The sequence below is a fragment of the Vidua chalybeata genome, chromosome 1 (assembly GCF_026979565.1).
Source record: "Vidua chalybeata isolate OUT-0048 chromosome 1, bVidCha1 merged haplotype, whole genome shotgun sequence".
Classification (NCBI taxonomy): Eukaryota; Metazoa; Chordata; class Aves; order Passeriformes; family Viduidae; genus Vidua; species Vidua chalybeata.
This window is the reverse complement of record NC_071530.1, coordinates 67434958-67450836: the sequence shown is the minus strand read 5'-3', so window position 1 is coordinate 67450836 and position 15879 is coordinate 67434958. Positions and strand designations below refer to the sequence as shown.

Genomic DNA, 15879 nt, shown 5'->3' with positions numbered 1-15879 from the left:
CAAAACATCACAAAGTACTTCCTCAATATTATTTCCATTCTAATTACACATGTAGAGTGGCATGTCTTCACACTTTGCATATTTGCTACTACTAATTGCTTATCAAGGAAAAGGCCTTTTTTTGGTGCCATACTCATGCTTTATTAAAAAAAAAGCTACACAATGCTAAGAAAAAAAAATCAAGTATACTTTACAAAAAACCTGCAGCTGTTTTCAAGATATCTGATCTCACTTATAAATGCAAGTCAGCAGGTAAGAAATTAAAAGATAATTTAACACTTCAGTTGCAGTACATCACCTGAACTTAATCATCAAAAAAAAAAATTCAGTCATTCTTAAATTGACTGTTGATTGTAGCTACATAAACAATCACCTGTATCAACTGATTAGAAAAAAAATCCCTGGGAAAATTTAGAGAAAAATGGAAAAATGTTAGATAAATGGAAAAATGTAAATGGAAGAATGTTACTTAGCCTACCTACAAATTTTTTCAGAAACTAAGAGATCTTTCTGGCTTTGTTCTCCTCTGTATGTTAACTGCAACTCCTCTGCATATTTTAGAAATGTCAAAGTGTAAAGCTGCTAAATTCTGGTCAGTGAGGGGATTAAATTAGTACAGTATGGATCTATGTGTACAGTTGCCAACCATTTTCATTAGTGCTGTGTCTTACTATCTCCATGGAAGTGTATTGTGCAAGTCCCAAATAACTTCAAACACTCTTGAAACAGCCCTTAAGACACTCCTATGAGGTAGGTACTGTCCTTCCTTTGGAGAAGAAAAGAGAACAGACTCTCTACTGCTCAGTACATCAAGCACACTGAAAAACAGGACAACCAGCCTACTTTAGTATTGACTTCCCTGGATTCAGAGCTCTCACCTGCAACATTTTGTTTAGCAGCATGCATTCTAGGAATAACAAGTGATACTTTTGATTACACCTTTTCCAAGCTAAGGAAGATATTGCTCAGCATGTTTCAGAACAAGCAGAAGCACTGCCATCTCCAGTCTGCTCCATCCAGCTCCACAGCCTACAACTTAATAATTTTGTTCGTGGAGAATGAACTTCAATCCTTTAGTCTGACAGCAGCCACTCTTCTTTCTCTGATTGAAAGATACTGGGGAAAAAAATGAATCTCTGCCAGAAAGCAGACAGCATACAGAGGGCTACAGGTATCACATGCACTTCAAGGGCAGCCTAAATTAATGCTTTGCTGCCTCTGTAGATGTGAACTCTAAAGCTGTTTTTCCTACCCCTAGTGTAGAATTGTTAGGTCTTCACAATTTTTTGAGTAAGTTAAAGAGCTGTGAGAAAAGAATTCACAGACTTCCTTCACTCTAAGCCCATAGTTCATTTGTTCTCTAAAACCATTTTAGGATCTTTTACTAATAAAGAAACCCTAGCCCACAGCTTCTTTCACAGTTGTCACTCTTCTCAGAACCCCCCCCAGGAGCAGTTGTGTGGCAGTGTAGTAAGCTGGCTGAGAACTAGTAAGAATGGATTATACAGGTGCTTGGGCTGCCAAATGGAAATGGGTGGCATAGACAGGCAGAATTCCTGCTGTCTCATCTTTAAGTAGCAAAACTACACCCTACTCAGTTGAGAATAATAATTATATCCAGCAACACACCTGTGACACTAAGCTATCCCTGTTTAAAAATTGAGTATAAAATTCAAGTACCAAAATAAAAGTTTCTAACCAATAGGATAAAGCAACAACTCTACGCCCTCAATTTAAGAAAACTGAGTGTAATAGACTGGCTTATTCACTAGAAATAATACTAGAGATGCCAAAGTTCAGCTACCACTGCATGCTGGAATGTTACTGCTAAATTTCAACTACAGCAAATTAATGAGAAAGAAGTAATTAAAAAATGTTATGACATTCATCATGAGCAGCAGTGGTCTACTGGCCCCTGCTTTTATGAACTGCTTCTGGCTAAGAAAGTCACTATGAACAATGCCAAGTTGTATCATCAGAAAGACAACCTTGGTACACCTGGACTTTCCCACTGCTGGCTCCAGTGCAAGCTGCTTTTCTCTTCTTTCATGCTTAGAACTTAAGTATTTGGAAGTCAGCCACTAAGTGCAGAGAAGAGAGCTCAACCTTCAAATACTTCTTATTTGTACAAATAAAACTACGATATTACAAATTAATATCCTCTGTTCTGATACTTTGTCTTTTTTCCTGGCATACCACTGTATCATCACCACCCTCTCAAAGAGTACCTTTAAATCTCAGGAAGAATTAAGAGTATACAGTTCAAGATGATCTATTACAAGAAGATGAAAAAAATGCCTTTTGATGCCAGGTTAGAGACACAATCCAAGAGAGGGAACTTCCAAGTTCAGTGCATCAGGTGCTGCAATCACTATGGGGCTTTAGCATAGGAAGCATTTAATCCATAAACACTCTGTTGAATCAATGCAAGCTGGAATACAAGCCTGCAAACCTACCACTGAACCAGTCAGATATCACTAAAGGCAAATAAAGCTGTTCCACACAATTTGAGTGGAGATACCTCTTATGAGGGCAGCATTCAACTGTTTCCTAAATGATCTGAATGACAATTAAGCAAAAAACTTCTTAACTGTAAAAAATATTCTGCCCAGACTAGCTCTATTTTCAGGAAGTTAAACAGAGCATCTCTTCCATGGCAGTGTAAGTCAAGAACATCTTCACAGTTCATTCTGGCCAAGTGTGTAACAAAATAGTGCCAGCACAGGTAGTTTCAGAACCTAGATGCTTCAAACACACTGTGTCGGGATTTGGAAGGATCGCTCAGCATCCATTGGCTCAGAAGTTCAGTCCCTGCAGACCAAGTGTGGTAGTAAAAGGGCATTTTCACAGGTGTCTTGAGAAAAGGGAGGAAAAGAGAGAAGCCTCAAATCTATGCCTCTTCCTAAACTCAACAAGCTTTCAGATAACATTCAGACATAGGAAGAGAGGCAGTTGAGATGTAAACAGTTCAAGCCTTGCCCAAGCAAACCGATGTTCTGCATATTGGCTCTTCTACCTGTCAGTTCATTCCTGAACACATTGGATGTGGAACAAAACCTCAATACCTGGCAATCATGTAAGCCACAAAAAGAAATCTTGCTTTGATTTTGCACACAGCTTTTCTGCTTTACTACTGAACCAACATGCAGCAAGTGATGAATATACATCTGTATTACTAGTTAAGAAAGACTAAGTGAAAAAAAAACTCAGACCAATGTACTGACCAGTGTAAAGATGTCTCAGATTTAAAAACTGTAAACAGTGAATTAAATAGTTTGCCAATAAAAAGAATTATTTGAATCCAACTGTTTTTCAAATTCAGTTTCAAGTGTGTACAGCAAATCCTTGTTAAGCTTTAAAAAAAATAAATTGGCGTTTTGATATATATGAAATTCTACTTCTTAGGAGAGAGAACCAAAAAGTTTTTCTGGCTTATTTAAAAGTTTCTTGAGTAAACATTGCAGTAAACTACCACTATAATCTGAATACCTAAGATGCTGGCACGATTCAATAACTAACCATTTAACAAATTGGGTATAAAAAAGAAATTTATGTAGTAATACCAATTCAGCACACAAATTCCATGCTTCACAAGTTCTGCTGCTGTGCAAGAGTCTTCCTAACATCTATGCAGCTAAGTTCAGATTTTTAGGTCACTGCATGCCCAGATCAAAACAGCAGCAAAATATCTACCACTACAAGCAGCTATACCAAATTGTGCCTTTAGAATGAAATCTATGCAGAAGTTGAGATGATCAGTGCCTGGCCACTGAGACAGGACCACACACTCAAACTTCAGTGTGCGCACCTTGTAAAGAGTAATGTTACTGACTGAATAAGAACAATTGCATTCAGGTTCTGATACAGATATGATACAATCAAGACAGATTAAAGTCACCAGACATTCAGATTAGGGAGAGGAGAGAAATCCTTCAATGACAATGTACAGATGACAAGTCAGCATTACAAAGAACTCTAAAGGCACATTTCAGGTAACACGTTTCTGTTAAGACCAACCGCTTTACACACGCAGGCACAAATCTTAATGGCTACCACCCCAACCCCCAACAATTAAAGAAAAAAAAAACAAATTAAAAGAGAAGTGCATTTTCAGTAATATTAACACCATTCAGTTAATCTGTTCAGTCCAAATGTTTAGCAGTATTTTCCTTATGGTGGTATGGGTTCTCTGCACTACTCCAATCCAAAAAACCAAACAGGCAGAATTAGTAAAGGTTCAACTGTTGCACTAGTTAACATTACTCATCAGAGCCCACTGGTCTCTTCTGTGCCCTCTTGTAGGGCAACCTCCTCGGTGAAGCTTTATCTAGATTTAAAAAAAAAAAAAAATTATAGTTGCATCAATGGCAATTGTTACATAAGCATGTATTTTTCTCCTCCCAAACACCAGACAAGCGGCCCTTCTAGTGCAATGCATCACCACAGAGAAGCCAGTTCAAACAACTTGTTAATGCTTTTTAACTACCAGCACCCTAAATAGAAGGTAACAAGAAAATACATTTCCATTCTGTAACATGCAACAACAGGGTAAGGCTTGTTCTATTTGCCAGTTACTAAAATGCAAAAAAACCCAAACCCCAAAAAAATCCCTATGTCATCCGTATGTGAAACTGCAGGCTGTGCTGCTTAGAAAATTTTCATGTTCAGTAATTACACATTTAGAAAGTTAATTGAATTATTTTCATGACCATTGCCTTGAGTTTACATGCCTGAAAGAATATAAGGCTGACTCTTCTTTAGACAGCTATGTCTTGCATGTAATATTTCCACATTCATACAACTAACAGCAGAAGAAAAGTGTCTTTGTTGTGGAAAACTGCACTTTACCAGGAAGCATTCACATTGACTGGGTGATCTTTAAGGCCCTTTCCAAACCAAACCCTTCCATAGTTTATGATTATTGCAGAGAACACTTTCAGTAACCTTCAGTACTTTGCATTAAGTGCTGAAGTGATTGCTAAGTGCATCTGGTGACTGACTTTCTTAAACAGAACAATCTCCAATAACTTCCCTGTTTAGAGTATGTCCAAACACAAGGAGCAGCCATCATGCCCTTACAGGCCAATCAGTACAGTATGAAGTCAATAATAAAAAGTCAAGAATATCTGAGATCTTGAAGGTCATGTATTTTAAAGAATGTTAGTGTAGAGTTCTAATTGAAACTAACCTGGAGCTGAAAAAACCACAAGTAAGAACAACTTAACCATTCATTTTTCCTGAACTTCAAGCATTAAGATATGAATATCTATTTGGCTTAAGAAAAGGACAGTGGTGGGGCCCAAACGTTACCAGAATTTGAACCCTTTTAAAGTCAGCTTGCTCTTTAGCAAAAAGTAGCATTTAGACCTTCAGTTTTTCTTGATAGATTGAGGCTTTTCAAATTCCTTTGTCTGGATTTTATACTATTCTAGTGTCTAACAGAAGAAAGTGTACAAGAAAACTTTTATCTTCACAAGTGAAGCACTAGTCTTTATGCCTATGCTGTGTAAGTACTCTTAAAATGGATAAAGGAATTTAAAAAAGCCCAAAGTCATCAACTCCTGGCACAATTTCATACCACAGCTAAGGCCTCTAGCCCTTCTGCACCAAATGAAGCTCAGAATATGCTTATTTGATCAAAACAGCAGTCCTTGCCAAGTAAGGGTAGCTCCTGCAAAGGGTTTTTGAACTCTCTGCATCTTGTGTAGGATGCACTTCACTGAGGCTTTCTCACCTCACAGCAGTGACTGCTACTGATGACAGGAGTTTATCAGCCTGATACACCAAAGTTAGCGGGGAAGGCAAGATAAACATCTGCCTTTTCAGAAAAAGAATTCTGGGAACCGTGATAGAAGACAACAATACTTCATCGATATTCTACTGAAAAATGTTTCTACAATATAACCAGAAATATATCCACAAAGTACATGAAAACATAAAATTAGAAGTATATAAAATGTATGCCATTGCGTGCATCTGTTCTGCATCTTTCACTGCTCATGCTACATCACCAGTCACAGCATGCAGGAAGCTGCACTTCTATCCATGCCTAATTATTACATGGACAACACACTAAGCACTTTTCACTCTGCAGCTCACAAAGAGTCTGCCTCACCTCTTCTACTTTGCACTGAAGCCATGGGAAAGCAAAAGAAAAGAAAGAGTAAGTTAGAAATATCCACAGTCTAAAGAAATCAGATATTTGGTTTAGTGTTGGCATTTCAGATATCAAGTAGAACTTTTGGATTTGTGAAGGACATCAATAAAAGTATTTACATGGCTTTAGTTAAAACACACTTCTAATGCTTATTTAAGACTTTGGTCTATAGGTAAAGTTCCAAACAACTTCCAGAAACTCTGGGGTGACAGCTACTTTCTCCTATTCAAACCATCTTTGCAATCCAGGTTTTGGGTAGAGATCTTACACTGTTGAAAAATATTCTACAGAACAAATCATAAAAGTCACCAGTAGTCATTATCTTATCAACCAATGAAGTTTGTTCTACAAGGAATAGGCTGCTAAAGTAATAATCTCATCCTTAAGTACAATGCTTGAGACAATTTGTTATTCCCTAGAAGACACATGCTGTTCTAAGAAATTGGTATCAGCTACTTACTCAGTTACAATTAATTGGTCAAGTCAAGTTTGTTATGGTCTAGCTTGTGAAAGGTAGACTACTTACTTATTTGATTTAAAGTTTCTTGGGGAATCCAGCTCATATCAACATCGTTCTGATTTGATGTTCCCATCTCTACTTTCTGTACCGGTCTTTTCCTCTGAAAATTCAAGAAAGAAGAAAGATTTTTAAGTAAGACTTGGATAGCACATGTATTAGAAATTATTAAAAAGGCAATATTTAGTAAACTATAATTATTTCACTAAGGTACAAACTTAAGGCTATGTACAATGTACAGAGCTGTCTTTCCCATTGGCAATTTATTCCTCTAAGCTTTGCATTACCACTTCTAACACCTTACAAACCTTATTCCACGTAAAGGCATCAAGATTTCATGCACAGCTGGGTAAATTCATTATACCTTTTGCTGATGATCAAACTTTGTGATGATAAGTTTCATTTTGCTTTCTCAGATTAGCACAATATTCTCACATGTGACCTGACCTTGCGAAATAGCAAACATTATAACAAAGCTTTGCTTAGAACTAACTAAAGGACTGGCAGCTGTTTTCCCCTGAAGTCTGACCTGGATTAGACTAATAGGCAGAAATAGAGAGCATGGGAAAAGTAGGTACTGAATCAGTTTCACTGCAGAAACATGCAGTGATTAGAAGGTATTCCAATTCAACCACTTCAGTGTAGAGCCAAAGGGCAGACCCAAAGGGCATGAGCTCAGCAATCAAAGTATCTTCCATTAGAAACATTTTTTTTAAACACTCTAGTTCCCCCAGTAACCTCTAAGGTTCTAAAAATAAATCTTCTACCTTTACTATCATATGCCAGAAGCAATCACTGAATTGCTTTCTTTTCACATCAGAAATGTTTTGTATTAACAAGTACACAAACAAACACACCACTCACCTTCCTAGACTCTAGTAACTGATGTAGGCCAACAATGACCAGCAGACCAAGTCCAGCAAGAAACATGTACATGAAGATCCTTTCAGAAACAGTTTAAGAAACAATGCATTAACTAAAAATATCAAGCTTTGAAGACAGCATATGAAGAGGCATAGAAATTAAGCCTAACTTTGGCCACATGTCCACTTAAACATTCCCAAGAACTTCTGTAGGGGGCAAGTGAGGAAAATACCCAAGGAATCTGAAACTAAAGTTCTAACAACTATCATGTAATTATTCTGACTTAGATTTTAGAAACTGTAATCGTAAGTTTAATTCTGAACAACAGAACATTTGAAAAACGCTGTCTAGATTAGAAAAATGTTATATAATAAATAAATACTGAAAATTAGTAACTTCAAGAATTCTTTTGCACTATCACAAAGTTTCAAGATACTGGGTCACAGGCAATATTTAGACCTGTGACAGCTTTAATCACTTACAAAACCCTTAAAAGTCTCTTATATGCTTTTAGCATGCTATTGCAAAGCAAGTACTGCTAGGACACTATTAATTTGCAACAGAGCTATGAAAGACTTTGCTTATCTTACTCTGTATTTCACAGTTAGAATTCTACTTACAAAATCAATTTTCTTAATCTGTACATTCTGGTTTGTTTAGAAGAATTTTATCTGTAGTACTGCTGATTCTTAGCAAGACATAAACCTAAGTTACAGCTAAAATTTAGTTGGGGATTAAGGAATTTACAGGTAAAGAACTTATTCCAAGCTGAACATCAGAACTCTCATTCATGATAAAGGAAATTATGGAGTTTAACTAAAGAAGATACTTAATTTAAATACCTGTTATAGGGCAATTACCTGTTCACAGAACATTCATACAAACTGATTCTAGTATCTGAATTATTTTGAGAGCGCCTTTTTCAGAGCATCACACATTTTCACATGACCAACTGTTCTTTCACTTGTACTTGAGAAATACAAATTAATGCAACAGCTATTTATTTTGGATGACCTTTTTAAAAAGGAAGCTTGCTCAAAAGGCAATTTCTACCTGTGGCAGGACAATTCACATATTCAGCATTGTCTACAGGTATTTCTAAGATCAACTTTTTTAATGCAGATCTTCACTTAAAATTCCATTCCAGTGCTACAATATTTAATAGCATTTTAGCACAGCATATGTTTGAAAGATATTTGGTGTGTCAGATCTACCTAAGTCTGAAAAAAATCACTCCTGAAAGATACCTACTACAGACAGGGGTTAGAGGAACTCAGTCATTCTTTGCTGTGCTATTTGGCACTCCAAATAAGTCTTTTAGTTTACATAAACTTAAGATTACACTGCAGTGTTCCAGAAGAAAGCTATTCCAGTCCTGACAGTAGGACCCACAGCCAGATACTATGGACTCTCTGCATCTTTTATCTCTCAGGAAAAAGCACAGTAGCATAACAGAAGCTTAACAGTGTTGAATTGCTATGTAGCTGTGTAACATCAGGTCCTACTCCAGGCTTAAGCCCTCTGAGTACAGCTGCCAGCTTCTCACTGACACACTGAAGTCCTGAAGATCCTCACTAATAATAGAGATCTTAATTTTGGGTAAAGTTTGTATTTTCAGTTTGTCAAATGCTGCTACATCATAAACAAAACACAGCAGACCTAACACTCAATAAAATGACAATATAAGAACTATATCCAATGGCACCACCAATAACCTGTTCTACTAGTGCACCAACTAAACCTGGATCTCCAGTCTCCTTACGTTTCTCCATCCAGCCCATCTTCTTTTTCAATAATTGTAACAGTTTGATTGAAGACAGCATCTTGAAAATTGTTGCCCTAGAATAAAGTTTGCACATAACATTTTAAATTCATTTCTTCAACACATACACAAACGTTTACCTTTTTCCATGTTCTTGAGAAATTCTAAAAAGCAGAAACTCCTGCACAAGACTTCCTTAAAGTTGTAAGTTACGCTAGTTTCACTCAACACGTAAAAGCACAAATGTTTTGTTGCCCTCTACAGTTCTAAAGTCACCTCAGCTTCCACTGCTGATAAAACTTTAAGTGCATGTAGGCAATCACTTGCTATGCTTATGTATACACTGATTTGCTTAAATACTACAGAGGCATCACTTTCTGGAGAGGTACTTGACTAAGTAGTTCCCTCCTGACACCTCCAGATGAACTAGAAAGATTCAAATGAATTGGAGCATCAGGCTTACACTTGCATCTCTGTAGTTGAGATTGATAACCAGACCGAAAGGACGACCACCCATAGGCTCAGCAGGGATGAAGGAGTACTCAAACGTGGCTTGTCTCTGTGGTGGAACTACTGTGTTCAGAGAGAGAGCTGTGAAGTTCTGGATGTAAAACTGGTAGTCTTGAGGGTACCGGAAAGAAGCATCGAGAGACTCAACAATGAAATCCTCTGTACCCTTATTGGTGAAGCCCACCAGAAATTTTACGATGTTGTTCGCTGGAAAGTCTGTAACACACAAAAAAAATATTAAATCATAAGAAACCTCACACACCACACACAGCCAGTTCCAAACAGAGAGCATCTAGAACAGACTCTGTGGTTTCACTGTTTTAGGCAAACTCTGATGTAGTCTAAGCAACAGTAAAGAGAATGGTGCATTGGCAGAGGACTCTTACCTTCACCTTTCACAAATAAGATGGTTGTATCAGCACTAGGTGAGGCTTTAGGTTCTCCTGACAAGTCTTCTTCCTCTTTTTCTTCTGTCTAAGACAAGAGACTTTTTTGAAAAATCCTATAATGAACAGTGAAGCAAAAACCATGCTTGGTTCGTGAGAATCCCATGTGTCAAAGCACACAACAGTGGCAAGTATTTGTACCAAATCCTGCTCTTGCAGGATTAGCACCAGAGTCTGTTCTCCCTCTAGATTTGCTGAGCATCCCTCTCAGCACTTATCTTTCTACTTGTTATATCTGACACAGTGACTAATCTGAACTACATTTAGCTCTATTGAAGGGTTTGGAATCAAAAAGCATCAGTAAAGCTTCTGTTTGGGGTGGAGGGTAAAGAATAGAATCTAAATGTTACGTGTTCACATCTAAGCTATTTCTAGTTAGAAAACAAGCATTTCAAAATAAAGACAGCCATAAAACAAATGAGTTACTTTCACTACAGGGAGTGTTTACGGCAGCTTTCTATTCAGTTTTAATTAGTTAAGTGTTATGTATGCCTGGAAATGGCTAGGCTATTGGAACTACGTAAGTCCATGGACTCACTTGTTCAAGTTCACCTTGTGATGAATCACTTCTTAATTTGACAAATACAAGCATTAAGGGCTTATTTTCCACTTGGGCATCATGGGATCACCACTGTCCCCACCAAACAAAAACAAGGCTGACCCAGTATTGAACAGTCTCAGTTAAGTGCTGGCAAGTCAGTTGCATCATTTAATTTCAGTGCTTAAACAACCTCCTGAAGCCGTGGAAATCCTACTGGATCAGTCATACATGTACCATGAACTAGGGAACCAGAGCTGAGCACTTGGAATTTCCAAGACACTATGAAAAACCCTTTTATTTGAGTGACAAATAAAAGAAATTGCCTAAAAAGCACCATGTTTTGTACCTGAGTAAAAAATAATTAGAAGGAAATTACATCCAAAGTTTATTTAATAACATTCTGGCAATATTGACATAGTATACCTTCTACAACTTAGCAAAGCTGATCAACCATAAGCTCACTGACTTAATAACAACAGTAAAATCTCACAGAATCAAGTAACACTTTAGCAAATCTGCATTTTTATTATGCATGTCTTCTCCTACTAATGTCCCAAACTTCCTTAATGTACATCAGAGATTTGAAAAAATTTTGCACCACTCTAAGCACATTAACTGTCTAGTAAGCCTAACACTCTACTGCCATAAGCAGATCACAAAACTATGTAAAACATTTCACTTTTCTGTTTTTGATTTTCTGGGTAATTTTTTGAATTTGTGTTGTAAACTTAGCTGTATTCTTTTTACCAAGAGTTTCAGAATTCATTCTGAGCTTAACTAAGAACTCTGTTGCCCTTAGAAATCAATACCAAAGAAGCCAGAATGAAGTAGTTCTATCCCTCAATGTTCTTCTCAGTTTACTGAGGTGCAGCTTCAGGTAGAAAAGAACTACAGAAGGCTCCTATGAGAATGTGGTTCTCCCACTTCGTGGTTTGGATTCTTTTTGTGGCCTACAGTTTTGATAGTCAGAAATCAGGTTGTCCCCATGTGGTTTTTTAACTGGTAATTCAGAAAGAAATGATAAATCCTTCTGACACTTCAAACTGAACACAAGCTTAATCAGATACATGGAAATAGCCACCTGAAAAAAGCAATGTAAGTAAACTTAACTATTTAAGTTATCCAGCTTCAAGCACTTCCAGTCTAATTCATACTTTTGAAGTAATATTCATGTACAATTACCAAGTCTGTTGGCTCATCTTCTTCAACTTCAGCTTCATCATCCTCATCTTCAACTATAGTATCTTCCACAGCTTCCTCATCTTCTGTAGCATCTTGAGCTGCAACTAATAAACCTGCCAAAACAAAATGCAAATACAAGAAAGTCTTTTAAATGTCTAGTTAATCAACAAAAAAATGATGTTTAAATACAATTCTCAAACTAATGTTTGAGGAACTTCTTAAAAACCTGTCCAATACAGTGTTTTGAAGCCTCAGTTGCAAAATCCTCCTATTCAAATGTTGTCTGTGCTGATCTTTTAGCCGTGTTCCTTTACAAAAAACTTTATCACTTACACATTTATCTACCCCTAAGTTCTAAACCAAAAATTTACAGATGGATAACAAAAAAGTTCAGCATTCACACAGCAATGCCTAAATTTGCAGAAGGTAACCAATTACCTTAAAAGCTATTATTCAATTTTTGAACACACTAACATAAGAAAATAACGCAATTTTGCAATTACAAAAGTGAAAATAAGGCCTATTGCCTATTGCCAGGAAATTAATTTAGTAAGTACTGTTTCTTCTAAGACTAGCAAATCTAACAACTTATTAGCACACTGATAACAGAACAATTAAACACTTTGAAAGGTACCTAAAAAGTTACTTTTTTTTTTTGTACTTATTTTCATCCAAGTTTTGAAACCTAAAGAATGTCTTTTTTACTACAATCTCCTCAACATCATGTATAGCCATATATCCAACAGAACCACAACACCAGTCAGAAAAGAAATATGACTAGAGCAAGGCTCCAAGGCAAGTGCAATCTGATAGTCCATTGCCTCTTTGCTTTTGTGGAACCCAGCCTCATACATTCAAACACTGGGCAAATATGATTAATAAAAACACTGGCCATGAGACAAAGTTCTGTCTGTTTGCAGTTCAGAGCACATGCAAGCAAGGCTGAGATCTAAAACGTGCACAAAAAGACAGGTTTGGGTTTTTTTTTTAACAAACATAACATTTTCTGAATATGAAAGAGTATAAATGAATAGATAACTAATTTACATAGGTCTGAAAAAAAGACCTAGCTGCTATAAATACAAAACTTAAAAGAAATATTTTAAAATTCTCATGGGAAGTAGGAATCCTTGAGCAGGACAAGCGTATCCAAGGACTTACGAATTGCCAGTCAGTGCTAGAAAGAGTAAACACAACCTCTCCTCCCAAGTGTCTTTAGAAGGCGTACTCAATGACTTTTGCTCGGCCACGCGCAATACTTAACCTAAGCCTTAAGTACCGTGATTTTATTTGATGTTTTAAACTTGTGTGTAAAAAAATTCATTTCTACAAAAATTCTTACAAATAAAGGTGGGGGGTTTTAAATTAAAAATGAACAGCATACAGGTAGGCTGTCGGCACCCTTTGCCATCTGCTGCCCAGCACGCCCTCAGACCCCTTACGGTCTTTTCTATGGATGTCAGAGGGGCTGATGATGTGGCAGTAGCAGGAGAGCTCTGGGAAGGGACTCGTACACGGCGTGTGCTGCAGCCCACTGTAGGAGCTGGGCGAGAAGCCTTCCCCACCTCTCCTGTCTTCCCAAACTTAGAAGTAGAGAGGCAATTTCCAGATCGTGAATCAGATAACGCCACAGCGTAAACAGGGATTAGCGCTCCTCGGTGTCGCCAAGGACACTCGGGGGGTGGCGGCAGACGAGGTGCGAAGGCAGGGTGGCAGCCAGCGCATCTGTTAGGGAATGTGGGACCCACCGCCGGCGAGCGGGGAGAAGTACAAACCCGCTGCCGCCACCTTAGGAGGGGCTCTCCGGCTCTCCCGGGCCGCTGTCACGGCCGGGCCTGAGGCCGGTGCCCGCAGGGTCCTGCCCGGCACCGCGGGTCGCTGCGCCGGGAGGGGCCGGAGCGCGGCCCTGCAGCCGCCAGGCGCCGTCGGACGGGGCCGGGGCCCCGCAGGCACCGCTCCGGGCGCCGGAGCCCCGGCCGCGGCCGCCACGTGCGCGGGCGGCCGGGGCGATGAATGAGCGGAGCCGCCGCCGCCTCTCGGAGGAGCCTCTGCAGGCGCGGCCGGAGCGGCTCCCCCTCCCCGCGGCTCCTCGGAGATCCTCCCCACACACCCACACCCACCCACCAGCCCCGCTCCCCGGCAGTGACGGCAGCCCGGCCGCCCTCACCTGGGCCGCCGCGGGCGCCCCCGAGCAGCAGCGCGGCGGGGAAGACGAGCAGGGCGAGCAGCAGCAGCTGCGACAGGCGGCTCATGGCGATGATGAGGATGGCGGCGGTGGTCGCGGGAACCTGACCCCTCCCGCGCACCCTGTCCCGGCGCTGGCCGCCGCGGCGGGATGTCTAAATGGCGGCGGGCGCTAGGGCTGGAGCGGCAGCTGGAGCCGCCTCCCCCCGCTGCTCCATCCGGGGCCGCGCCCGCCCCGCTCCGCCTCCGCGGACGTGGCTCGGCCGGGCAGGAGGCGCGGCGGCCACGTGAGCGCCCGGCGGGGGCGGCGCTTCCTGCGCTCCCGGCGCGGGGTCCCGCTCCCGGGGAAGTGCCGGCGGCACCGAGCCTCCCGGGCCGGGAGCCTTTGGACAGCGCTCCGGGCGCGCGGGGCGGTCCTTGCCCTGCGCAGCGCCAGGAGTTGGACTTCGACGATCCTCGTGGCGTTGCAAAATATGGAATTTGAGGGTGTAATCTGTCAAACAGCAGCTAACCAGCAAGCTCTGTGTGATGTCCAGGTGCTAGAAGGACAAATTACTTGTCGGTAGAAGTGCCTTGTTGCGGTTTAGGCCTTGACATGCTACAATGATCTCAGACCTAGGCAGAGCCTGGGAAGAAGGATGTAGCAATAATAGTGGACACAAAGAATTCAGAATTTGCAAGCCGCAAGGACATTCGGCAGAACTTCCAAGATAAGGATGAAACTTAATAAACCCAGTAACTATGCTGAATTACCTCTGAGTGGATAAAAGGCAATTCTGGCAGGTGGAGATCACGGCCACCAACTCATGTACCACTGACCCCAGCGACCCCCTGACTCCTAAGCAGAGAAAGACTGAGCATGTGGATTAATTAGCATGAGAAGTGAAAGACTCATTAACCAAAAAAAGACAGACTATGACTTAATAAGAGAAATATGTAACTTGTAGATAATGAACATGAATGCCTTTGTTTGCTAAAATGTATAAATAGTGAAACATTTGGATAGTTGGTGTGCTTGACTTGTGGAATACCACTGAGCACCCAAGCTGTTGCAACTCTGAAAAAAATTATCAATGTCTTTCTCAAGTGTGTAAGTATTGGCTTATTGCACACCAGGTAATGTGTAATGTTATCCAGTATTTTCTGGATAACAGTGGATCCCTTCCAACTCAGAATATTCTGCGATTCTGTCGGAACTAGGCTAACATACCTCTGGAAAGACCAAGGATAAAGCATAGTACTGAAACAAAGGTGCTATTGAAATCTCATAATTCCATGTTGCTCTAGAATAGCTGGTTTTGAGTCATATATTTGATGGTTTAATTGAAAGTTTCCCAAAGTATGATAGGCAACGAATATGATACCGATACATTGCTTTTATCTCAGTAGACCTTTTGTAAAATGCGATACGAGGGATGTTAAAATGGAGAGCTTTCCCAAGCCCTACAATCAAAACATTCAGTGAAAATAAAAATGCCAAGGCCCAAACCAGCCTCTATGCTTTTTCTTTTCTCCCACAGTTTATTCAGCAATTTGCATACAGGGTAAAATGAAACAAGAGTAGTGTTAAGATACATTCTATATTTTGAGGTAACTTTAATTTGTCATTTGGGCATATGCAGCTTGCTGTCATGACAATGGTAAATGTAGTCTTGAGGCTTTCACTTTTCAATTTCGCTAATTTGATTTTGAACCTGTAAATTTCACTAAAAAATT

General features: G+C 39.8%; 1 protein-coding gene across 1 annotated transcript; it reads right to left on the bottom strand.

The window, feature by feature from the left end:
• Positions 1-3094: 3094 nt before the first annotated feature.
• On the bottom strand, positions 3095-14393 carry SSR1 (signal sequence receptor subunit 1). The gene is made up of 8 exons (XM_053965060.1): positions 14147-14393; positions 11980-12092; positions 10197-10284; positions 9764-10026; positions 9301-9377; positions 7539-7617; positions 6684-6777; positions 3095-4327 (listed from the first exon to the last, which is right to left on the bottom strand). Exons 1-8 carry the CDS (start codon positions 14229-14231, stop codon positions 4260-4262), a joined length of 867 nt encoding a protein of 288 aa, XP_053821035.1. The 5' UTR covers positions 14232-14393; the 3' UTR covers positions 3095-4259.
• Between the last annotated feature and the right edge of the window lie 1486 nt (positions 14394-15879).